The 26516-nt window shown below is 55.1% G+C and overlaps 1 protein-coding gene across 1 annotated transcript; it reads left to right on the forward strand.

The window, feature by feature from the left end:
• Positions 1-548: 548 nt before the first annotated feature.
• On the forward strand, positions 549-20467 carry KCNG1 (potassium voltage-gated channel modifier subfamily G member 1). The gene is made up of 3 exons (XM_023251103.2): positions 549-754; positions 12251-13062; positions 19303-20467. Exons 2-3 carry the CDS (start codon positions 12277-12279, stop codon positions 20071-20073), a joined length of 1557 nt encoding a protein of 518 aa, XP_023106871.1. The 5' UTR covers positions 549-754; positions 12251-12276; the 3' UTR covers positions 20074-20467.
• Positions 20468-26516: the final 6049 nt, after the last annotated feature.

The raw sequence follows: 26516 nt of genomic DNA on the forward strand, positions 1-26516 counted from the left end.
AGGGACCCGAGGGCAACGGTGCACCGGGACCTCGCGGTAAAGCACGGCCCGTGGCCCCCAGAAGGTTGAAGCGCATGCGGGGACTTTGCGTGGCACGTGGAGACCCTGGGACAGCAGCGCGAGGGGTCCAGGACCCGCAGGGCGCCCGAGGCGCGGGGGGAACGCACGTGACGAGGCGCGCGACCTCGGGGGGGGGGTGGAGGTGGGGCGCGGACGGCCCAGGGGCGGCGAGCGCGGGGCGGAGGGGCAGAGGGGGCGCGCGCGGGGCGGAGGGGGCGGGGAGCACGGGGCAGAGGGGCGCGCGCGCGCGCGCGCGCGCGGCCCCGGCGGGGCTCCGGCAGGGGGCGGGCGGAGCGCTGCCCACCCGAGGCGCGGGCCCCCCGCGGAACCGGGCCGCGGGGCGAGGCCAGCGCCGCGCTCTTCGCCGCGCGCCCACTCTCCCCGCCCCGCGCGCAGTCCCCTCCCTCCGTCCCGCCTCCCGCCCCGCTCCCTCCCTCGGCGGCTGCGGCGCGGCGCTCCCGGCGCACTCGGAGCCCGGCGGGGACCGGGAGGCGGAGGCGGGGCGGCCCTGGGTCCGAGTGCGGGAGCCGAGCCGGCCCGGGGGCCGAAGTTTGCCCGCGGCTCCGGGAGGCGGCCCCGGGCGGCTCCCGGCCCCTGCTCGCGCCCTCGCCCGGGACCCGCCGGCAGAGCCCAGGGGGACCGCGGCCGCGGCCGGGCCAACTCCGCCGCGGGGACGCCGTGACGGGAACTTGAGGTGGGAACTTTGCGCGCGGCGGCCCCCGCGCCGGCACACTCGGGCTGCGGCTCGGGCTGGGGGGCACGTGGCCGTGACCCCCGGGCTCCCCCTGCGGGGGGAGGCACCGAAGGTCGCGGGGCTAGGAGGCTGGGGCGACCGAGGACCCGGCAGCGGCTGCGGACGGCGGCGCGGGGCGCGCTCGCCACCGTCACGGTGCGGGTCCGGCTTCAGTTCTTCCCGAGCGGTCCCCCGGGGTACGAAGTGCCGGACGTGCTCCGCCGCGGTGACGGGGCAGGGGCGCAATCCTGGCTGTGGCGGAGGTTTCTGGATCCCGGGTGGAGGGAGTGTTGGGGAGAGGTGATAAGAGGGGGGGCCGTCACTCGCTTATTCACTCCATCCTTAGGCACAGAATGCAGCATCTCCACCAGTGCAGATGGGCTTTACTAAGTCATTCATTTGCTCAAGCTTTTATTGAGCGCCCACTGTGTGCTTGGCGCTCGGGATCCGGAGACGGCTGTGTTCCCTGGAGCCTCTAGCATCTGATGGTGGGAAAAGTGGTGGTCGCCTCCTTAGCCTCAGGGGCTCCATACCCAGGAGGGGCTCGGCCTGGATGGACTGGAGTCTGGGTGCCAAAGGAAAAGAGAGAAGTTCATTCATTCATGAATAGAACAAACCTGCGTTGAGCACCTACTGTGCGCAGCTCACCAAGCCAAGTGCCTCCCATGCATTATTTCATTCACTTAACAGTTGTTGAGGCGCTGAGCTGGGGAGAAAACACTGAAGGAGAGGGATGGGATGCGGGTGGGATAGGATGGAAGCATCTTGCAACCTGGAGAGAAGTAGGGACTGAGACCCAGCCCCTGCCGTGAGGAGGCCCCAGCCTACAGGGGTGCAGCAGCCCCCCTGTGTGTAGGCAGAAGCAGAATCGCCTTTTCCTTGGTTCCTGTAATGCGGTCATTCTCAAGGGGAGCGGGAAAGCTGGAATAGGTTTCTTGGATGGGAAGAAAATGTCTTCAAAAAGCTCCGTAGGGGAGGCTGATCATGGGGAAGGGGGTTGAGAAATCCTGATCTAACACTGATGAATGCAGGCTCCCACCAGTGACGGTTCATTAAAGTTGTCTGTTCAGGCAGCATTTTCTTAAGCACTTAAAGGGTGCCAGGCACCAAAGTCACCCAGAGGATGAGACAGACATGGAGACCTGACCTCCTTCGCTGACACCTTGAGATGAGGCACAGGGGGGAGGTGCCAGGAGGGAGCGGGAGCTGCTCTGATTCATTGGGTGGGGGGTGGAGGGGCTCCTGCCTCTATGAATCTGAGCAGAGCTTTATTCACTAGGGTGTGTCTGATACCCACACACATGACAGCAGCCGGAGCCACTATGGGGAGCAAGTCTTCAGGGGAAGTTTGGCATTGCCGGAGACCTGAGGCCAGTGCCAGGGCCAGGGGAGGGACAGGTGGCCCGGGCACGCTGGCTTTCTTGAGTGGACTTCTGGGGTTCTCCCGGACCTGAGCTTGGCCCCAGTGTCCTCTGTCTTGGACCTCTGCAGAGGCCCCTGCCGAGTGGGGAATGAGGGACGGTGAGTTAGAAAGACAGGCTAGGACGGCCTCTGGGGATTGCCCTTATGGGTCATTCCCTAAAGCAGTCCATTCCAGTGGAAGGATGTCTCCAAACCTGTGGGCAACTGTGCATGTGCTGGAAACAAGGGAGCCTTGACCCTTGTCCCAAGGTTTGAGAACCCACGCTGGGGGCACCACAGAGCCTGGTTGGGGTGGATCTGGGAGCCAGGCTCCCATCCCACTGCCACTTTGAACTCTCTGCATCAGACACACAGCTGGGTCCTGGCAAAAGGCTTGAGAGATGCCTCCAGGGAACATCCCCCCCAGGTGCAGGGCTAAGACACTCAAACCAGAAATTAGGAATTAACCCCCTGGACCCCAAAAAACTGTCTTCACTGGGCTGTCCTATCTCCACATCCCTCTTCCAAATCCGTGATGAAGAGTCAGCATCTCCGGTTGCCAAAGACATAGGGGTCTGGGAAACCACTCTTGGCTGGTTTGTTAAACCCAGAAATGCAGTCCCTGGGTGGAAAATGGTGGCTGGAAAAGCCACTCTAAATAGGACGAATAAAAAGGGAGAGGCAGGAAAGTCTAGCCTGCGAGCACTCAATCCCTGTTGGCCATTTTCATCATCGAGCAGACAGTATTTGGTTGGCAAAATCAGAACACAGAGTGAGTGGGCCACCGACAGGACCTGCATCGTGCCTCAGATTTGCCCCTGCCCTGTGGTGGCTTTGCATCACACCTGCGTCTCCCCAGGGCAGGCTGGTACAGCCAGGCTCTCCCTGCTTCCTCCCTGCCCCGCCACACCGTGCCACAGGCACTGCAGCCTTGACACCTATGGAAGCAAAAGGAACAGAAGGGCTGCGTGTGCAGTGTCCCCTGCCTGCTGCCCCAGGTCCTCGCTGCTCCCCCAGACTGTTCCTCTGCCTATGCCTGTGCTCCCGGGGTTCGGGGCTGCGAGGAGGCAAATAGAAAAGAACCTTCGCCTCCATCCCAGAACAGCTCCCAGTGGAAGACAGATGTGCATTGGGTGTTATTTTGCCAGAAGCAGAAAAAGGAGACTCCGGAGGCCAATCTGTCTTTTTTATAGAGGGGTGCAGGGACTCTGGCACATTTTCTTTTGGGGAGCAGGTGGAGATGGAGGGAAGAGCCAGCTCTCCCTCAAATACTTCACTCCCACCAGTATCTTGGGCTCTCGGGAAGCAGGACTGAGATCCGCCCGGCACGGCTGCCTTGTGACAAGGATGGACAGCAGGTAACTAAGACAGACAGAGTCTCCATGCAGGCGCCGCATCTCGAGGAGACCCAGCGTGCTGGGACCTGGGCCAGCCCGCTGGCTGGATCCATTTTAATGCTTTAATTGGGAATTAATGCAGCATGACCCGCCTCTGAATCAGCCCAGCCAGGAGCCCCTACCCCTGACAGATGAAGCCGCGCTGGCAGGGCAAGGACGGAGGGGAGAGATCTTGGGGTGAGGGCACAGGTTGAGAATCGTGGTGTGAGTAAAAGAAGCGAAAGCCTGAGCTGCTCAGGACAGAAATGCTTTTCGTTTGGCAAGTTGGCATTTGAGGTTGTGTTAGATCCCCACTGCCACATCTTGCCACCAACGTAGCCGCTCCAAGCAACACAAATTTAGTATCTTACAGATTGGGGGATCGGAAGTCCAAAATGGGTCTCGTTGGGCTAAAATCAAGGGGTCGGCAGGGCTGCGTTCCTCCTGGGGGAGAATCCATTTCCCTGCCCTTTCCAGCTTCTAGAACCTGCCCACATCCTTGTCTCCTGGCCCCACATCACTCCGGCCTCTGATTCTGTCATCACATCTGCTTCTCTGACTCCGACTCTCCTGCCTCCCTCTTTAAGGATGCTTTGTGATTACGGGGGGCCACCTGGATAATCCAGGCTCATATCCCCACCTCAAGATCATGGGTTTAATTAGTCACACCGGCAAAATCTCTTCTGCCACGTAAGGCCACATATTCTCAGGGTCCGAGGATTAGGACATAGACCTCTTAGGAGGACCATTATTGTGCCTCCCATAGGGGTTTGCCTCTTCAGTTTATGTTACAGATGGGGAAACTGAGGTCCAACCAAGTGGATGACTTGATGTGGGTGCCAGGTGAGAGGAGAGCCAGCGCCGAAGCCCCCTCTTCTAACAGGTGTTTTCCACTTCACATTCCTCCTCTAAAGAAACGTAAGGGGAGGTGCCAGGCTTGCTACACAAAAGCCTTTCTAGCAAACACAGAGCCCTAACGTGCGCAGCCACAGCTCCAAGCACTTACAAGGTGGGATAGTTACCCCAGTGTGCTGAGAACACTCAGGCACAGAGAGGTGCAGTCACTTTTCCTAAGGGCACACAGCTAGGAAGTGGTGAACCCCGCAGTGTGGCCCAGAGGCCACACCCTCACCTCTGGCTGGAACCCGTTTACACCACAGGAGAGCTCTTCTGCCCTGAGGCCAAAATGGCACCTCAGACTTTGACAACATCAAGGGTTTTGTCGATATCTTAACTCTGCTCTTGTGCAAATATACAATAGGAATAAATGTGTTTCCCCCAGCCGTGGGCGGTTGTCTGCTCCCCCCCCCCCACAAAAGACTTTCCAAAAGCTTGTCCATAGAAAATAAGAGATGCGAGCTCCAGTGCCTAGCTTGCTGCAGGTGGTGGAGACCTCTCCCTCCTCCCAGGAACCCGTAATCCAGGGAAGCAGTGAAATACAGACGGTTTGCCTTGGAGTCCTATAGGCGTAGATTGATTCTGGCTTCATCACTTCTGTCACCAGAATCCTGAGTTTTTATTTCTCAAAGCCTCAATTTCCTCATCTATAAGATGGGGGTGTTAATGGTCATGTCTGACATGACTCACGCAATTAAGGCTTTTAGCACAGCACCTAGCACTGAGTGTGCAATTAAGGGTGGCCGTGGTTGCTGTTCTTACAGCGCTGTGAGTGTTCAGCGCTCTCCCTGCATCCCCCCTCCCACTCAGGAGAGGGACAGACAGCTCCGTCCCGAGGGATCGGCACAGGGCTGGAAAACAGAGGCAAGAGAGACCAGTGGTTTGTGAAAAAGGCCGGGAGGCGTCTTAGCAGTCGGGATGAGTGCGCAGCAGTTTATGGAACCCATTCGTGACCTTGACGGGACACGGCCATGGGGGCGAGCAGTCGGGCAGCACTGCTACTTCCCGTAGAAGAGTTCCACTCACCAGATCCCCACAACAGCCCTGTGAGGTAGGCACACTCATCCCCACATCATAGGGAGGAAAGCGGCTCAGAGAGGGCCGGTGACTCGGTGGGTGCAGATGGCCGTCTCGGGCCGAAGGCTCATCAGCAGGAGCAGCTGGGGCGGCCAGGCAAGCCGGACTTGGACCTTCGTCCCATCCCGTTCTCCCCTCCTACCCCCACCCCCGGGTCTCGTACCTCCATTCGTAGTCAGACGCTGACCACACAGCGGCCCCATGGGCTCTGAGCAGCCTCAGCCACTCAGGACTCCTTACGGTTTAAATGACTGTTTATTTTCGGAAATGAGTACTCAGCCCTCTGTCGTAACTTGCGCACACCATCTCTCTCCCAAGGGAAGGAAAGAAGTTGCATGGGGAGTTTCAGCAGATCTGTAGGCTCACAAAGGGAATCTGATCAAGGCGGCCCCGGTGCAGAGGGTTTTCTTTCACACCAGAAGGGTTTCTACTGGGTACCGCAGAGCCTTCCGGAACCTCCAGAGAGATGGGAAAGTTGGTCAGGGGGCTCCCTACCAAAATGCAGAGCAGCTCTAGCATCCCCCGGCCCCTGAGGGGGGTGATCTCCACGTTTTCAAGGCGTCCACTCTTTGGGTCTCCCTTGAACTTGAGCGCACGTGAGAATCTCTAAGGGAGCCAATCAGAATGCCAGTTCCTACCCCCCCGACCTCAGAGATTCTGACTGAGAAGGTCTAGGGATGGTCCTAAGAATCTGTATCTCCACTGAGCCCTAGGGGCAATTCAGAACCTGGTGACTTGGCTGGTTTTGTGCTCTGCATTTTGCTTTACCTGGATTAACTCCCAGAGTTGTGTTACCTTCATGCCTGTCTTCATCGCTGGCCGATGCCACAGGCTGTCTTGTTCGTGGTTCCCTCGTTCCAGCCGCCCTGTTTGTCCCCTCCCCCTGCCCTGCCAGGCATCCTCCCTGTGGTTGATATAGATCCTTCCATGTGCTTGAGTCTTTGTGAAATATGTAACGTATGTGTGTGTGTGTGTTCATTTACATAAATAGCATAGTGCTATAAACTTCTGTTTCTTTTCCACTCGGCGTCATGCTTTTCAGATCTAAATGTGTTACTAAACCTACATCTAGTTCAATGCTTCTAATTCCTCTGCCATCTGTGTCTACCACGACTCACTTGTCCATCCCTCCCCACCCCTACCCCCACCCCCCACCCTGGGATAGACACCAAGGGACATCTAGCACCACAGGCAACGCAGGACATGCTTTCTTGTGCCTCGTTCCTCTCTTGGATCGGATTCTCCAGAAGCAGACCCTGAGTCAAGGATCTGAGTACAGTTAAGATACTATTGTGTGCCACAATCCCTGTGGACCTAGGACTGGGAAATCTACCCGGGACCGGGATTCCTGGGCCATACTGCAGCAACATCCATCACTTCCCTCAGTACCCCTTACAGCTTTCCCAGAGACTGTACCAGACTGTACTCCCTCCAGCAGTGGGCTCTGGGGGTCAGACAGATGCTGGGTTCAGATCCCACTGGGTCGGGTCAAGAAAGGAGTCACCCTTGGCTGGTGGAGAGAAAGATGACTGACCTCTCTTCTAGCTAATAGTACAGCAGGTGTCCCTTGAGGGTCCACGGTGTGTCAGGCATTGGGCCAAGCACATCACCCTGTGTCACCTGCCTTAGTCCTCACCATAAGTCAAGGAGGTCGGAGCTGGTCGTATGCCCATTTTACAGATATGGCTAGTGAGTCTGAGAGGCCTGACTTCCCCCAAGTCAGAGTGACTGGCCTGGAACCCAGGTCTCCTGATTTCAGAGCCAGTGAGCTCTTCTGCTCCAGCTTGGAGTGGTCAGCAGGTTGACCCCAGAGCGGGAGTAGGACCTGGTTTTTCTCAACATCCCGTGTGTTACTTTCCTACTGTAACCGAGTACCACAAACTGAGTGGCTGAAAACAACACAAACTTACTACCTCACATTTTGGAAGACAGAAGTCTCAAATGGGCGTTACGGGGCTAAGATAAAGGTGTCTCAGCAAGGCTGCGTTCCTTTCTGGAGGGCCCGGGGGAGAGTCAGGTCTTGCCTTTACCAGCTTCTAGAGGCGGCCTGCTGTCCTCGGCCTGTGGTCCCTTCCGTCTTCAAGGCCAGTCGCGTCTTCCTCACATCGCATTGCATCTGACACACTTTCCCGCCTCTTTCTTCTGTCTTTTAAGGACGCTCGTGATTGCTTGGGCCTCCAGACAGTCCGGGATCATCTTGCCATCTCAAAGGCAGCTGATTGGCAACCTTGATCCCTCCTCGCGTGTCATCTAACATATTCACAGGCTCCAGGGATCAGGATTAGGACATCTAGGTGGGGTCGCGTTACCCTGCCTACACATGCCCCACCAATGGTGTCTACCTGTGCTCACCAGACCTGGTGTGGAGTGCGGCTTCGATAGGGAAGTGGGTGCTGGGCACGGGGAGCCCCTCAGCCTCTGGGCTTCGCCATTTCTCTGCTAGCCTGGTCCTCCCACCCTCTGCAGCCCAGCCAGGGCTGATGATGCCGCCACCCACCCACCCCCACACACAAGCACACAAAATCCTCGGGTCAGCTTTGGTGTGGTCTGACTCCATCCGACCATCCGTCCATCCACCCACCCATGCGAGCCACCCTCACCCCTGCAGTCTCTCTCCCGGATTTGCCCACCTGCCCTCCTGTCCCGCATCCCACAGCCAGCAAATGCTGCCCCTAACTCCGTTCTCATCATGGCGCCACCTAGCGTCTCCTCGGTGAATGGCACCACTGGAATCCATTCTCTTTCCCCCTCGCCCCTTCCCGTCCAACCTCAGCCCCGAGGTTCCCTCCTCCAAGAAGCCCTCCCAGACCCCTCCAGCTCATGCTGCTGTCGTTTCCTTGATCTATTTCCTGACATGACCTTACTTAGGGACCGCCTCCACCACTAGAATGTCCACTCCCTGAAGACAGGGGCTGGGTCTGTCTTTGCTTTGCCTATAGACCTGTCACAGCCCCAACATGCAGCAAGTGCAGAATGACAGTCCTGGACCCCTCATCCTTATCCTCACAGCCCCGTTCTCAGACAGCTCTCTTCCCAACCGTCCACAGCCCCTCAGAGGCAAAATCACCAAAATCCATGGTGCTCTGGGACTGACAGATACAACACCGGAGAGAAATTTTAAAAGACCAAACTTCTGGGGCGCCTGGGTGGCTCAGTCGGTTAAGCGTCCGACTTCAGCCAGGTCACGATCTCGCGGTCCGGGAGTTCGAGCCCCACGTCAGGCTCTGGGCTGATGGCTCGGAGCCTGGAGCCTGTGTCCGATTCTGTGTCTCCCTCTCTCTCTGCCCCTCCCCCATTCATGCTCTGTCTCTCTCTGTCCCAAAAATAAAAATAAAACGTTGAAAAAAAAAAAAAAAAGACCAAACTTCTCAGGAGGGTGTCAGGCTGGGTGAAAAGCGGCAGTATTTTCCAGAAGCAGGGCTTTGGGGCCTCTTTGATTTCTGGACTTCGTTCGAGACTCTAGAGTCTAGCATGCAGAGCCGTCTCCCTACGCCCATCAGACGAGGTGTCCCCAAGACCAAAGGCCAAGGAGAAGCGTGCCTGTTCCTCATTTAGCAGACCCTAGCATCTGGCCTTCCACGTGCTAGCAGACCAAACGCAGTGGGCTTTTTCCTTCTCCATACCGTATAGTATGCTCTTGTTCCCTTCTCCACACTAAACAGGATAACTTTCCACATAGGACGCTGAGGCTTTGACTCACAACTGACCTGAGTCAGGAGAGGAAGAAACGAGGGATCTCTAATTGGGGGAGCTTTCTGCCGACATTCTGGAAGAGGTGATTACAGCCAAGGGGGTTTCACAGGGGCTCTTCAGGGCTTGCAGGACAAGAGGAATGAATGTTCCTTTTCCTCCGCCACCACTCTTGCCAAACAGAATGTCGCTTCTCCTCTTGTCTTCGGTGGCAAAGAGAAGACAGCAGGGCTGAAAAGCGGTACCGCTAATGTGAAGTGCCTGAAAGGGATTATTCTCGCTCCCCCAAAGGATTCTGGCAGGCTGTGCCCGAGGAGATCGGTTCCAATTTTAGGCAAGTTAAGAAACATTCTCAACACTCTAAAATCAAATCATTTTCATTTCAAACGCAGGTGTCCCCTAGTTTCCCAGCACCCAATCTGTGACACTTTCCCCAAAGACAAATGAGTGGAGTGACGATTTGCTTTATGTAAAAGAATTTCCGTTAGGATGGGAGCCTCTTTCAGATGGACTCCCCTCCCCCCCGCCCGGCTCCTGCTGAACTCTTTCCATCCATACAGGTGTATGTGCACCCGTGTGCGCGCTCGTGCATTTTCCCTGAACGTGTCCGTAGCACAGATTGACGCTCAGGTATTGGCAATGGGTTTCCATTGGCACTGATAGACTTTGCTGGTACCACTTGCTTCCACGGGGTACTGGGCTGGAGGGAAGGATGATGATTTTTAAAAGCAGAGTATTAGGGGGCGCCTGGGTGGCACAGTCGGTTAAGCGTCCGACTTCAGCCAGGTCACGATCTCGCGGTCCGTGAGTTCGAGCCCCGCGTCAGGCTCTGGGCTGATGGCTCGGAGCCTGGAGCCTGTGTCCGATTCTGTGTCTCCCTCTCTCTCTGCCCCTCCCCCATTCATGCTCTGTCTCTCTCTGTCCCAAAAATAAATAAACGTTGAAAAAAAAATTAAAAAAAAAAAGCAGAGTATTAGACTGTTAATACTTTCCTGTGGATCGGCTTAACTCTGGAGAGCTCAGTTGCCATCATCTAGGGTCTCCAACTCAAATGCCTACAGGGGCCAGGAAGGAAACCTACATGAGTGAAGGGGAGTGGCTGTGAGAAAGATAACAGGGAGGGTTGGGGACTGTGGTAGATTGTAGCATGCACACCCTGCCGACAGGAGGCGGTCATTTCTCAGCCGGAATTTAGGCCACATGTTGCCAAGTGTCTGATTTTTTTTTTTTTCAAGAGAAACCGAGAATATAAATTTTTACACAAAATTCCTCCATTTTCAAAATCTCCAAGCCAGGCAGAATATTTGTGAGCCAAATTCAGCCCATGACCTATGAATGAATACATAGCCTTGGTTAGCTTTGAGGGTTGGGAAAGACAGGGCCTGTGCGAGCAGATATTTTGACCCCAGGTTCTCAGAAGTGCCTTCATCACGTTGGCCTCATTCGGGAAGCCCTTTCAGCTCTTACAGTGCTGGGCACGGGGATTCGGAGCGGAGTATCAAGCCCAGTTCTTGCCCCACAGAGCAAGCAGTCTTATAAAGGAGCCAGGCTTGCATACAGATATGGCAAAGATCATGCCCCAGGTACAGGTGTGGGAAGACTCAATTCACCCAGAAGAGCCAAGGAACATTTCCTGGAGGAGTGGGCATGCCTGCCCGGTTCACCCCTATCTCCCCAAAATGATGTTTGCTGATACATGAGCAGCTGTGACACTGTTGTGATAATTAATGCGTCTCTTTGGACACTGCCTGTTATTTATGGCCAGTGATACAGGTTTTCCACTTACGGAAGCAAAGCAAGGTGTCCCTTTCAGATAAACACAAACAGTAATAATAGACAAAAATGATTGAGTATCTATGTGCCAGCCACTGTTACGAGGGGCTCTTATGCACATAATTCATGGAATCCTCTCAGCAATTCTAGGAAGTAGGCCAAGTGGTTTTACCCACTGTACAGATGAGGAAATTGAAACAGGTCAAGGTTAAGTACTACTTGCCCAGGCCATGAGGAACCACCACATCAGGGTTTCTCCACCTTCACACCGTGCGCTTTGGGGGCCAGAGAATTCTCTGCTGTGGTGTCTGGCCGGCTCATCATACGATGTTGAGCAGCACCCCTGGGCCCTATCAACTAGATGTCAGTGGCCTCCCCCGGTCATGACAATCAAAACATTGCCACATGTCTACCTGGGAACAAAATCGGCCCGAGAACCCCTGGTCTACGCTAAACTGACTTTCCAAGCCGCATGAATACAATGATAACAAAAAACCCAGGCTAATTTAAAACAGAGCATTAGGTAGGTAATAGTACAGGTGTCGTGTGGCAGTCCATTGGGATGTCGGCTCGGGGGGGGGGGGGGGGGGGGCCGGGGACCGTGTCTGACTCCGTGCAAACCCCCAGTGCTTAGAGCAGTGCCTGGCCCACGGGAGCACTCAGTAAGTTTTGACGGCCTAAGCGAGGGGGATGTGGAAGAATCGTTCTGTGCAATAAAGGCTGAATGACACTATTGCTCATTTTACTCTTAAGTGCGTGTCTTAGTCAGCTTGGGCTGCTGTCACAAAACACCCACGCAGGGCCCGGAAACAACAGACATGCCTGGCTCCCGGCTCTGGAGGTGGGAAGGCCAGGTTCAAGGTGCCACGTGTGCTTGGCTTCTGGTGAGGACTCTCTTCCCGGCTTGGAGAGGGCTGTTTTCCCACTGTGTCCTCGCAAGGTGGGGAGAGGGGGAGCTCTGGTGTCTCTTCCTCCCCCCTAGAAGGGCACTCATCCGCCCCTCACGACTTCATCTAAATCTAATCACCCACCACACACACACACACACACACACACACACACACACACACACCACAGGCCCTGCCTCCTACTGCTGGCCCGCGGGGCTCAGGGCTTCCCCTATGAATCCGGGGGGGGGGGGGGGGGGACACAGTTCGGTCCCTAACAGCACATGTCTGCAGCCTCGGGACTGCTTGCCCAGGCTCTGGAGTCGCTGAGGGTCTCTCCTCCCTTCTCCCCCCAGGCCCGAGGGGGATGTGAAGGCCCAAAATGACCCTCTTACCGGGAGACAATTCTGACTACGACTACAGCGCCCTGAGCTGCACCTCGGACGCCTCCTTCCACCCGGCCTTCTTCCCGCAGGGCCAGTCCCTCAAGGGCGTCTTCTACCGCCGCGCGCAGCGCCTGCGGCCCCGGCCCCAGGACGCGCCCCGCCAGGGCTGCCAGCCCGACGACCGCCGGCGGCAGATCATCATCAACGTGGGCGGCATCAAGTACTCGCTGCCCTGGACCACGCTCGAGGAGTTCCCGCTGACGCGCCTGGGCCAGCTCAAGGCCTGCACCAACTTCGACGACATCCTGAACGTGTGCGATGACTACGACGTGACCTGCAACGAGTTCTTCTTCGACCGCCACCCGGGGGCGTTCGGCACCATCCTGACCTTCCTGCGGGCCGGCAAGCTCCGCCTGCTGCGGGAGATGTGCGCCCTGTCCTTCCAGGAGGAGCTGCTCTACTGGGGCGTCGCCGAGGACCGCCTGGACGGCTGCTGCAAGCGCCGCTACCTGCAGAAGATCGAGGAGTTCGCCGACGTGGTGGAGCGGGCGGAGGAGGACGACGACGAGCCGCCGTCCAGCGAGGACCCCGGCAGCGAGGGCGCGGCCGAGGGCGAGGGCCGCCTGGGCCGCTGCATGCGGAGACTGCGCGACATGGTGGAGAGGCCGCACTCCGGGCTGCCGGGCAAGGTGTTCGCCTGCCTCTCGGTGCTCTTCGTCACCGTCACTGCCGTCAACCTGTCCATCAGCACCCTGCCCAGCCTGCGGGAAGAGGAGGAGCAGGTAAGAGCCGCGGGCCCGGCTGCGTGCGGGGAGGGTCTCTGCACTCAGGACACCAAGCAGTCCCGCGGGCCGCTCCCTCCCAGACGCCCACACCCTCCGCGCCCGCACTGTCCCCTCCACCAGGAGGCCTTCCTGGCCTGCGCTGGCTGAGCAGCATCTCCAGTCCCTTCTGACCGCCTGTTTCCACGCGTGTTGTCCAACTCCGCGTTCACACGTGAGCCCCGGGCCCCTCCCGGTGTGCGCTGTGCCCCACCCCCCCGGGGTCTAGCACAGGGTCCAGCCTGGACAAGGTGCTCAGCCGCTCTGGGGAAGGAGCAAATGAGTGAGTAGTACATGGATGATGTGATTTATGATGTGCCTGCCCCTGGGCTAAACACATAATATATCCTCAAAATTTATTTCACCCACGTGATCCCTCTCTCAGCCTTCCTGATTCCCGTGTTTAAAAATAGCCCAGAATGGGGTGCCTGGGTGGCTCGGTTGGTTGAGCTTTCTCTGACTTCAGCTCAGGTCATGATCTGGGGTAAGTTTGAGCCCCGTATGGGATTCTGCTATCAGCGTGGAGCCTACTTCAGATCTTCTGTTTCCCTCTGTCTCTGCACCCCCCCTGCTCACACTCTCTCAAAAATAAGTAATAAAACATTTTTTAAAATATATTAAAGGAGCGCCTGGGTGACTGTTGGTTACCCAGTTGGTTAGACATACGACTCTTGGTTTTGGCTCAGGTCATGATTTCATGGTTTCATGAGTTCAAGCCCTGCACCAGGGCTCCCCACTGACAGTGCAGAACCTGCTTGGGATTCTCTGTCTCCCTCTCTCTCTGCCCCTCCCCCGCTTGTGCTGTCTCCGGCTTTCTCAAAACAATTAAGTAAACCTAAAAACCATATGTCTATAAATATATATATCTATATATTTTGTAAATATCCCAGAACCATTTTCCAGGTCCTGAACATAATTTTTATTATGTATGTAATACATATGTAGCTGTATGTATGTATGTAGCTGTATGTGTGTGTGCACATGTGCTCAAATAGTGAGCATCTCTGTGTTAAATGCGTGTAAAGTGTTTGCTCCATGGCCTGACTGAGGTGTGTGCTCAGGTCTCAGGGGTAGCACACAGCAGGCAATTACTAGGAGCCAGGGGCTGGGCTGTAGTTCTGCTTAAATCTTAAGTTCTCAGTGAAACTTCCAGCACCCCGGTATAGGAGGGGTTCTTATACCCACGTGACAGAACGCCAAGGCAGAGCAGCTTGCCCAGACCCAGGTCTGACTGCATCCAAATCCTGTGGTCTTAAACCAGGAAGTATGGGGCCCACATGGCAGCCTGAGACTCCACAGAGCCCCACGGAAGTGTGTGATTGGCCCGTACCGTGCTCCCTAAAAGTCTGACTTGGTTGCCAACTTTTAAAACTAAGGTGTTTTGGGGGTGCCTGGATGGCTCCATCGGTTACACATCTGACTCTTGATTTCAGCTCAGGTCATGATCTCATGGCTCAAGAGTCCGGGCCCTGCATCTGGCTCTGTGCTAGCCGTGTGGATCCTGCTTGGGATTCTCTCTCATTCTCTCTGCCCTTCCCCTGCTCGCACTGTCTCTCGCTCTCTCAAAAAAAAAAAAAAAAAAAAAAAAACTCTAAAAATTTTTAAAAATAAAAGTAGGTGTTTTTCATTTAAAAATTTGAACTCTCTGGGGCGCCTGGGTGGCTCAGTCGGTTGAGCGTCCGACTTCACCTCAGGTCACGATCTCGCGGTTTGTGAGTTCGAGCCCCGCGTCAGGCTCTGGGCTGATGGCTCGGAGCCTGGAGCCTGTTTCCGATTCTGTGTCTCCCTCTCTCTCTGCCCCTCCCCCATTCGTGCTCTGTCTCTCTCTGTCTCAAAAATGAATAAACATTAAAAAAAAAAACTTTTTTAATTTGAACTCTCAGCCTCTCAAAATGTATACAGCAGGCCTTCTGGCCTGTGCCCCCTGTGCAGTCCGCACAGCAGCTCTTGGGGGGCGGTGAGTCTACAGAAAGTGTGTGCTCCTCAGTTCAGCTTCGTAGTGTATGAGACCTTTGGGCTTTTGAGTTGGGACCCTTTCCCCATATGGGTGGGAGGGGTGGTGGGGAGGGACAGTTCTAGAAGCAAGTTTCAAGACCAAAACATTCAGACAGGTACAAACTGTATAGGCAATGGAGAAATAGGTATGGTTGTGTGAACTCAACATAAAAATAGCGCCAATGGGGCGCCTGGGTGGCGCAGTCGGTTAAGCGTCCGACTTCAGCCAGGTCACGATCTCGCGGTCCGTGAGTTCGAGCCCTGCGTCGGGCTCTGGGCTGATGGCTCAGAGCCTGGAGCCTGTTTCCGATTCCGTGTCTCCCTCTCTCTCTGCCCCTCGCCCGTTCATGCTCTGTCTCTCTCTGTCCCAAAAAAAAAAAAAAAAAAAAAAATAGCGCCAAGCCAGCATTTATTGAGCACTGGCTGTGTACCCTGCATGTGCTAAGTGCTTCACATGAACTCTGATGGAACATTGGAACTGCTCACCACACGAGGACTTTTCTGTGTACATATGTTATGAAGGAAGTAACACCAACTGTTGCATTCATGATACATGGGGGGTTTCTAGGGCTTTTGTATACATTAAATTGTTTAAATTTTTTAATGTTTATTTATTTTTGAGAGAGAGCGCGAACAGGGGAGGGACAGAGAGAGAGAGAGAGGGAAACACAGAATCTAAAGCAGGCTCCAGGCTCTGAGCTGTCAGCACAGAGCCCAACACGGGGCTCAAACCTGTGAAACGTGAGATCATGACCTGAGCCGAAGTCAGACTGAGCTGCCAGGCACCCCTATACTTTGAATTTTTAAAATAAGTATTGAAAAGAAGCAGCACTCAACCAGTAAAATTAATTTTTGATACGCAGAAGGGGGAATGATGAAGATGGCCTGAATTTGAATCCCGTTTTGTCCACTCTGGCTGTGTGTCTGTGGGCGAGTTATTTAACCTCTCTGTGCCTCACTTTCTGAGCGAGTCTACGGGAAGTGATTGGAATGATGCCTGGTGCTGGAGCGTGCAGGAAGTGCTAACGATAAGGATTACATGCACCTGCCAAAAAAAGAAAGGGAAAAGGCTCATTGTTTGAGACCTGTCCGAAAGCACCTGTGTGTAGCATAAATTTCTTCTTCTCTCCAACATAGGCAATCCTGATTTTCTCAGGAAAATACTAATAAAGCCACTGTTCTGTTCAACTTCTGACCCTTGCTTTTTTTTTTTTTTTTTCAATCATGCCTGGACTTCTTCATGATTCACCAAAAATGCCATTCTTTGACTTCATTTTGGAGACCAGTGGGATTCACTGTTTCACTTGCTCCCTGAGTACACCTTTGAGTGTATTGCACTGTCTTCAGGCATCGCCAGGCATCGCAGGGTGACCAGAATGAGTATTCCAGCTACAGGGACTTCAGGTCTAGTGCAGGAGGGACAGGGATACCCCTGTGACCCTGAGCGTGAGACCCAAGCCAAGGGGGCTCTCAGGAGAGGCCCGCCAACTGTGCTGGGGATACTTCGAGGGGGCACACTCCAGGAGGGCTTTCTAGAGGAGGGGGCTTCCCATCACAGAGGACCGGGACCTCAGAGCCCCACCCAGGCCTAGTTCATCTCTCCAGCCTCTAACGTATTCCTAGAGAGAGCTGCTGTCGGAAGCCTCCTAGAACCCAGCTGTGCCCAGGAATGACAGGTGCCCAGGCTGGCACCACAGGCACCTGCCCACTCTGTCAGACGGAGGTCTGAAGCCACTGGGGACGGTCTACCCGCCCAGTCCCATTGCAGACCAGAGAGACCCGCTGGCAGCCCGCATGCCAGATGCGGCACACAGATGCGTTTGAGTGGCCCACAGAGTGGTTTCTCTGTATTGAATTATCGCAACATTTAAAACGCAGGAATTTCACGCAGAACTCCAGGTGTCCAGCCCCCCTGCAGACTTTGGTGAGGCAGCAGCCTGAATTCTCCTGGGACAGTCGTCAGGAGGTACTTAGCAGGACAGCTGTGTTCTCTGGCAGGCCTCCACCCCCACCCCCCACCCCCGTGCCCACCTCTCTTGGGCTCCCTTTGCCCACCTGGCCTTGAGTTGGCACTCCCATCTAAACGCCACTCCCGGGGCACCTGCGTGGCTCAGTGGGTTGAGCGTCCAACTCTGGATTTTGGCTCAGGTCACGATCTCACAGTTTCAGGAGTTCGAGCCCCTCTTGGGCTCCACTCTGGAGCCTGCTTGAAATCCTCCCGCTTTCCCTGCCCCTCCCCTGCTCACATTCTCTCTGTCTCTCTCAAAATAAATACATAAACTTTAAAAATAATAGTAAATAAATAAACGCCAGTCCCAGGTGCTTCCATCCATTCTGGTGACCAACATGAATTGGTCACCTGTCACGTGCCAGGCCGCTCCAGTCACTGGGGTCCTGAGGCTGAACAGAGAGAGAACACAGCTGCCCCTCCCTGTGGGGCTATAATCAGCTGGGGCAGGGGAACAGGGGAGGTGGAGGGTGGAAACTGACAATAAACATGACAAATAAGTAACTTATAAAGCATATTAAGAGATGATGAGCCCTCTGAACAAACAGAGGGTGAATCAGGGGAAAAGGGGAATCAGGGTGGAGGACAAAGGGAGGAGGGGACTTTTAATCAGGGCGAGGATCACGAAAGACCTCCCTGGGAAGGTGATAACGAGGCAAAGAGCTGGAAGAAAGGAGGGCAGAGCCATGTGGGTGTCTCCGGGAAGAAGACTCCCACAGGGGGAGCAGAAACTCCAGGCCTGGCTTGGGGGTGCAGGGAGCCCCAGGTGTAGGCTGGAGCACAGGAACAGGGCAGGAGGGGGGCTAGGGAGTGGGAGAGGTAGCAGCAAGGCCATGTGTCCCAGAAAGGACTCCAAGCTATCTCTGTGAGCCATGGAAGGTGCTGAGCAGAGAATGGACAGGATCTGATACATGTTCTCAGCATCCCTCTGGCTGTGTGCAAAATAAACTATAGGGACCAGGGATCCCAGGAAAGAGGTGCCTGCGACTGTCCAGGCAAGAGAGAACGGTGGCTGGACCAAGGTGAGGGCAGCAGACATATGAGAAGTGGTTTGATTCTGGAATCATTTTATTTTTTTTAATGTTTATTTACTTATTTTGAGGAAGAGAGCGAGGGAGAGAGAGAATGCCAAGCAGGCTTTGTGACGACAGACCGAGAGATCATGACCTGAGCCAAAATCGGGAGTCGGACACTTAACCGACTGAGCCACCCACATGCCCCGGAATAATTTTAAGTGAAGAACCAACCAGATTTCCTGAGGATCATTTGAGAGGGGTTAGAATGTGGCCGAGTCTCCCAGACCCCAGCAACTGGAAAGGTGGATAGCTAAGAAGGGACAGCACTGGTGGGCAGGTGGGCAGGTAAAGCAAGAGCCCAAAGAGGCTAAATCTTGATGGGTTTCCACCCCCCAAAAAAGAAATGATAGTTTCGCAAGGTGATAAAGGTATTAGCTTAAGGTTGTGGTGGTAATCGTATTGCAATATTATAGATGTATCAAATCAACATGTTGTACACCTGAAGCTTACACCATATTGTGTCAATTATAGCCAATAAAATCAATAAAAAGAACTTAAAAAAAATCAGGAGCCACTTTGGGGCATAAGTTTGAGACACCTATCAGACACTCCAGGGGTGGAGTCAAGGAGGCAGCCCTTCTGGGGTCTTGAATCCAAGGGGTGGGACCTGGAACCTGGGGGGTGGGGTCTGGACTCTGGGGAGGCGGGGTCTGGAATCCAAGGGCGTGGCCTGGAGTCCGGGGGCGGGGGTATGGAATCTGGGGTGTGGGGTCTGGAATCCGGGGACAGGGTCTGGAATCCAGGGGCGGGGTCTGGAATCCAAGGGCGTGGCCTGGAGTCCGGGGGCGGGGGTATGGAATCTGGGGTGTGGGGTCTGGAATCCGGGGACAGGGTCTGGAATCCAGGGGCAGGGTCTGGAATCCAGGGGCGGGGTCTGGAATCCAAGGGCGGGGCCTAGAGTCCGGGGGCGGGCTCCGGGATACAGGGGCGGGGCCTGGAATCCAGGAGCCCGGTGTGGCCTCCAGAGATGAAGAGCGGTGGACGCAGGTGCGTGCAGCCCTCGGCCCGGCCGGCGTGGCCCAGGAAGGGAGCCTCACTAGAGAGGGGCCGGGGCATAGCACGCAACGGCCTCGCTGGGAGGACGGCTGACCTCTCCCCCTGCCCTCCCCGCCTCTCTCCCAGGGCCGGTGCTCGCAGATGTGCCGCAACGTCTTCATTGTGGAGTCGGTGTGCGTGGGCTGGTTCTCCCTCGAGTTCCTCCTGCGGCTCATCCAGGCGCCCAGCAAGTTCGCCTTCCTGCGGAGCCCGCTGACGCTGATCGACATGGTGGCCATCCTGCCCTACTACATCACCCTGCTGGTGGACGGCGCCTCCGCGGGCCGCCGCAAGTCCGGCGCGGGCAACAGCTACCTGGACAAGGTGGGGCTGGTGCTGCGGGTCCTGCGGGCGCTGCGCATCCTGTACGTCATGCGTCTGGCCCGCCACTCCCTGGGGCTGCAGACGCTGGGGCTCACGGCCCGCCGCTGCACCCGCGAGTTCGGGCTCCTGCTGCTCTTCCTCTGCGTGGCCATCGCCCTCTTTGCCCCCCTTCTCTACGTCATCGAGAACGAGATGGCCGACAGCCCCGAGTTCACCAGCATCCCTGCCTGCTACTGGTGGGCCGTCATCACCATGACAACCGTGGGCTACGGCGACATGGTGCCCCGGAGCACGCCCGGCCAGGTGGTGGCGCTCAGCAGCATCCTCAGCGGCATCCTGCTCATGGCCTTCCCGGTGACCTCCATCTTCCACACCTTCTCGCGCTCCTACCTGGAGCTCAAGCAGGAGCAGGAGAGGGTGATGTTCCGGAGGGCGCAGTTCCTCATCAAGACCAAGTCGCAGCTGAGCAGCATGTCGCACGACAGTGACATCTTGTTCGGAAGTGCCTCCTCGGACACCAGAGACAACAACTGAGCCCAGAGGACACACCCCGCCGCCCCCACCGCCGCCGCCGCCGCCAGGATACCCCCAGCTCTGCCTGCCCTCTGCGGCCTGAAGCTACTGCCGTCACTATCAGAAGCCTCTTCAGGCACGTGCTGCTCTGAGGGCGGCCCTGGCACAGAACCGACTGGAACCACACCCCGAGGAGGAAGCCTGCAAGGTCCACAGAGGAGCCCCTGCCACTCTGCCTCCACAAGTGAAGCAGAAGCTGGCGGAGAGCCCAGCACCCCCGCCACCCCCCACCCCCCATGTCTGTTTCCCTCAATAAGGAGATGGCTTTGTTCTTTCCACCATGTACATAACATGCCCAGCAAAGACTTGCTTCGTGGGCCTGCCTGGAGAAAAAAATACAAATGGCAACAGCAAATGTCTGTGTGTAGTGTGGATCGTATGCAATTAAAGAAAACCAGTGAAAAAGAGAGAAAATGCCTTCCCCAGGGCCCTGAAGAGAGGAAGCTGTTTGCAAAGCCAGCCAGGGCCAGTACTGGGAGTACAGGGGCCTGTTTCCTTGGGTCGTTCAGGCCTGGTGGGGCCCAGGGGGCGTTGGGGAAAAGAGAGAGAACAGAGGCCTTTGGGGAAATGGCCAATAAATACCACATATCCTCCCCTAGTTTTCGATCCTCTCACTTTCCTGGCCTCTCTTCCTCCCTTTTCCCTTCTCTCATATCCTCTGTTCTCTTCCTTGTACCTTACGATTCTCCGACTTTCCCCCAAGGCACCCCAGCAGTTAAGTAGACGCCAAGGGGGCCTGTCAGCATCGCTGATTATAAAGGAGAAGTCACTTCATTTTATTTTTTAAAACCACTGTGGAGTTTCTTTTCTATCCACATTTATTGTCACATTCTTTTTTTAAAAAATGCTTTAAATCATTTACCTGAATCTACACCTAGAGTAGGATGGATGCTTTGGGAAGGTGGCCGTGGTCCCCTGGGCCGTCTGGGAAGCAAAGGCAACCCCTCTGATTGGGAATGTCAGGTAGTGTGGGTGATGCATCATAGAGAGACCCCTGCCAACAGATTTCCTCAGCTCGAGGGCATCAGAGCCCCCTGTGCCTGGACAGGGAGGGGGCTTCACCCCCAGGGCACGGCCACAGCCTGCTGTCACCCTCACAGGCAGGGCAACATTGCTTTCTTCATCACAAAGCCGCTACTGCCTTGGCCACGGCCCCTCCCCTGGCCGGCAGCAGATAGCACGCTCTGACACAAATCTGACCACCTCACTGTCCTGCCTGAGTCCACCAGTGGCCATCCATTACATCGAGAATAAAGCCCAAATGCCCTGAGTGACCCAGGCCCCGCCCTCCTCTCCAGCCTCGTCACCCACCTCTCCCTGCTTTGCTCACCGCCCCCAGCCACAGGGGCCTCAGCCCTTCTGGCCCACCCAGCCGGTTCCCAGCTCTGGCCTTCACACCTGCAGATCCCTCTGCTGGGAATGCCCTTCCCAAAGAACACCGCGAGGCTGCCCCTTCCCTCGCCCCCCTGCCCACCTCTCTAAAGAATGCACACCAGCCTCTCCCCCCAACTCCCTCTTACCCTGCTTGATCTTCCTCATCCACCTGTCAACCTTCCCAGGTGCCCTTTATTCTCGGCCGCTCACTTATGGGCTGTCTCCCGCACGAGGAGGTCAGCGCTGCTCTCGCACTGTGAGCCCCACTCACACTGCCGATTCCCAGCACCCGGCACAGGGCCTGGCACCTAGTAGGTGCTCCCGAAACATCCGTGGAATGAATGAATGAATGAGTGGAGGGAGACGGCACAGAGGGCCCGGAAGTAGACAGGCCTTCAAGCACGTCCCTCTCTCTGTCTTGGGCGGAGGGGCATGGCCATCTCAGCACGATGTACACACAGCAGTGCAGAGTGGAAACATCATTTGAGTCACGAGGGCCTTGTTAAAGGCTCCCCTGACACCTGCTTCCAGTGACTCATGCCTGAAAAGTAAGTTTTCAGACTAATTAGCTCTAACTTCCCCAGCCTGGCGGGTACCGAAGCAATCCGGCACTGTCGTCACGGTACTAATATCTTAGATTTATGGGATGACCTTCTCCCCCTCCTTCAAAGTGGCTGTGAGAGACAGGGGTCAATTGAAAATGCTAAACAGACCGAAACGTGACACAGAGGGGTATAAAATGGAGGGGTGGAGGAGGGAGCCCCAAATGGGACAGCCCTGGTGGGGGAGATGTGCGCCCCCCCCCACACACACACTGAAGACAGAGTCTGGGGTTGTGCAGAGAAGGAGCTGGGGTCACTGAAGGGCTGAGACGTCTGCATGTTCTTCCACAGATTCTGATCTGCGCTGGTGGCCAAGATAGAGGCCCAGACTTGGGCACCTCTCCAGACCTCCCTTGAGGGACAGAGGAGCTCTAGACACTGACCCTCACGCCCAGAGAGGGGTTGAGGGTCTTTGGCCCTAATTAAGAAGTAGGAGGCCCTGGAACACCTAACCTGCTGCTTCTAGGACAAAAGTGACCAACTTGACGACTGTGGCTTTTCTACTTTTTCCTGGCAATGTGGAATGTAACGCAGAAAGCCCAGCTCCAAATCACACTGAAGATAAGACCCCTTCTCATGGGAGCACGGGGGCAAATTCCTTGCCCCTGCCCTACCGAGCCTTCCCTTTTGACCCTGGGACAGGCATCTGACTCCGTACAGCCGGGATGATGGTGTGCGAACTCGCTGCTCTATGGGAAACAACAAAGGCCTTTCCTAATTTGTTTTCTTTCTTAGGTCACGTGGTTCTCCCCCATCTCTAATTTAGCTCGGAGCTTCTCTAAGACTTGCAGCAGGGGTTTGGGAAGGCAATTTAATAATACAGATTCTCAGGCCCCACCTCTGAGCAGGTTCAGGACTTGTCCCCTTGAGCAGAGAATTTAAGGGGAGGCCAAAAAAGACTCCGTAATCAAGATAAATCAGATTTTAATGCAGTGTTTTGTAAAAATCAAAATTAGGGGCACCTGGCTGGCTCAGCCGGTAGAGCATGCGCCTCTTGATCTCGGGTTTGTGGGTTCGAGCCCCACATTAGGTGTAGAGAATACTTTAAAAAAGAAAATCTTTTAAAAAAATCAAAATTAATACCCCAAATCCATGGTGAAAAAAATATCAGAATTTTAAGTAAAGGCAAGTGCCGTGGCACTTGACATGATTTGGCCCCAACTTGCCCCTCCCTGGTTCTGATCCTACCCTGACCACCCCTCACACCGCATATCCTGCAAGACAACTCCAACTGGCCAAGGGCAAGTCTCCCAAGAAGTGCAGGTGGGGGCTTTGAGCACCTGGCACTCACAGCTGCTGGGGCATGGGCACCCGTCCCCCTGAGGGGGATCAGGGAAGTCACCAAGACCACCTCCCCCGCAGTGGACCGTGCGAACCGAAGACAATAATTTCTGACGTTGGTAAGCACAGCGTGACCTGGCAAGGAGTGACTGGGACCAGGGAGAACAGCCACTTAAGAGGGTCAAGGAAGGGGGGCGTTTGGCTGGCTCAGCGAGAGAGCACGCAACTCTTGATCTTGGGGTTGTGAGTTTGAGTCCCACATTGGGTGTAGAAATTATTTAAATTAAAAAAACTTAACAAAAAAAGAGAGAGTGAGGGAAGGACTCCCTGAGGAGGTGGCATTTAAAAGGGGACCTGGTGGGGCGCCTGGGTGGCGCAGTCAGTTAAGCATCCGACTTCAGCCAGGTCACGATCTCGCGGTCCGTGAGCTCGAGCCCCGCGTCGGGCTCTGGGCTGATGGCTCAGAGCCTGGAGCCTGTTTCCGATTCTGTGTCTCCCTCTCTCTCTGCCCCTCCCCCGTTCATGCTCTGTCTCTCTCTGTCCCAAAAATAAATAAACGTTGAAAAAAAAATAAATAAAATAAAAATAAAAAAAAATAAAAGGGGACCTGGAGGAAGCACCTGGGTGGCTCAGTCACTTAAGAGCACGACTCATGATTTCAGCTCAGGTCGTGATCTCACGGTTCGTGGGTTGGAGCCCCGCATTGGGCTCCGTGCTGACAGTGCAGAGCCTGCTTGGGATTCTCTCTCTCTCTGCCCTTTCCCTGCTCCCATGCATGCTCACTCTGTCTCTCTCAAAGATAAATAAACAAACATTTTAAAAAATAAAAAGTAAGTAAAAGGGACCTGGAGGAGGGAGATGGACAGCAATCCAAGCAGAGGGCACAGCCAGTGCAAAGGCCAAGAGGCGGGGAAGATCGGGACATTCCACCAGCTGTCGAGGGAACACATGGGCATGGAAACACGTCCCTGCTGGGAACATCCTTCCTCCCAGGGAGAAAACTCAGATCTGCAAAGTAGACGCTCTGAACAAACATTTCCAGAGCACTTACTCTGAGGCAGGCGTGATCACGGCAGCTGGGCACAAAACAAACAAAACAACGGAACTGGACTCAGTCCCTGCCCCAGGGGTGCTGCTCATCTGATGGCGAAAGCACACACGAAGAAGATACATGGAAACATATGGAATGATGGGGGTGCAGGCCCGGGGGCTGGAGGAGCCTGGAGAAGGACACCAGCCAAAGAAGCATGGTTTTCACTCAGCTCTGCATTTGCTAAAATGGCCTCATGCATGTTTTCCTTCAGAAACAAACACGGTTCCTCCCAACACTAGTTCTCCTGCCTCTCCCGCTCTGTCAGACCTCTCCCCATCCTGGCCTGTCGGCTGAGAGTGGGAATCTACGCTTGTCTCCCCCACTGCTACAGCCGCATCCTGTCTCTCCCACCTGGATTGTTGCCAGAGACTCCTCTCTGGTCTACCTGCCTCCCTGCCTCCTCTCCCCACCCCTTCTCTGCACAGCAGCAGAGAACCCAAGTCCCATCATGCTCACCCTCCGGGAGCACCCCGCCTCCTGCAACCTGGTGACATTCATCCCGTGCGCAGTAAAAGCCAGGGTCTCAGCCCTACCTCCCTGATCTGCTTTTCTGGTCTCTCCTCTCGGCTTGAACCTTGACCAAATACAGCCCGACCTCAGAGCCTTTGCACTTGCTGTTTCCTCCACCCGGGAGACACTTCCCTGGGATACCTCCACTGGCTCCCTCACTTCATTCGGTTCTCTGCTCAAATGTCACTGAAACAGAGAGGCCTTATCTGACCTCTTCCCCCAGCCCTGCATAAAGACCTCACTCCCAGAATGCCCCCAGCGTATTAACCTTGTCTTCTTTTTTCTGTATTCTGATGCTTTGATCTGAGGCCTTGCAGACCTTAGAGGGATGGCCCCTCCCAGGATTAGCCAATGCCTAGAGATGATCAACGACGTGCCCATAAATGTGCTTTTCAAATACCAGCCAGTCCAGAGCCCATACCCAACCACCTCCTTTTTCAGGCTCTCACATACTAGGACACCATCCTCCTGCCTTAATCACCCCAGGGCTAGGTACCAGACAACCAGGAACAGCCCCCGGCCCCCAGGACCTGCTGAAGTCATTCAACTAGATAATTCTAAGCCCGCTCGCCTGGCTTCCCCTCTTCCTTCCCTCAGAGATCAAGATAAAGACTCCTGCCACAGACCCCCCACCACCTCTGCCTCTGACCAGCCCTGGTGCATCCCCATGTGCCCTCCCCCCTTTAGGTGTGCCCCCTCCTCTTAGGAACTGTGAGTATAACGAACTAGCTTATTTAAGTTTATTTATCTATTTTGAGAGGGAGCAAGCGGGGAAGGGGCAGAGAGAGGGAGAGAGAGAATCCCAAGCGGGCTCTGCACCGTCAGCGTAGAGCCCAATGCAGGGCTTGATCTCATGAACTGCGAGATCACGACCTGAGCTGAAGGGATGCTCAGCTTCAGCTGAGTGGGATGCTTAACTGACTGAGCCCCCCAGGCACCCCACAAACTGGCTTTTCAATGGCAGTTTCTCCTAGTCTGTTGGACTCACCATACCTTAATGGTAATAAAATTCATTTTTTTAAAGCACCCACCCCCTTACCCTGCTTCATCCTCCTCTAAAACCCTTATTGTCACCTGACACATTATATATTTATTTGCTTATGGTCTTTTCCTCTCCACTAGATGTTCGGCTCCATGAGGACAGGGACCTTCACAGGAGCATCTCTGGCCTAGGACAGCAGCTGGCACATAGTAGGTGCTCAATAAACACTTGCTGAATCAACAAATCCACATGAATCCCTTACTTCTATACAGAGCCTTACAAAATACATACATGCTTTGGGCCTATCTGCTCATATATACGGTGACATGAATCTCATTAAAATCTATTCCTCTGCAATGACACTACAATTACGGCAGGCAGAAAACCTGCCCCTCACCCAGGTCACCCGACGGTTTCTGCTTGGAAACAATGTCTCCCGTGTGAATTTAGTTCTCCACCAACATCTTTGTATGTTGAATTAAATGTATGAAAAGATACTGTGGGGCTTTGTTTGCAACCAAGAAAACAGCCTGAAAGATTTTTTTCCTCTTGTGGAACGAAC

This window comes from Felis catus, chromosome A3 (genome assembly GCF_018350175.1).
Source record: "Felis catus isolate Fca126 chromosome A3, F.catus_Fca126_mat1.0, whole genome shotgun sequence".
Classification (NCBI taxonomy): Eukaryota; Metazoa; Chordata; class Mammalia; order Carnivora; family Felidae; genus Felis; species Felis catus.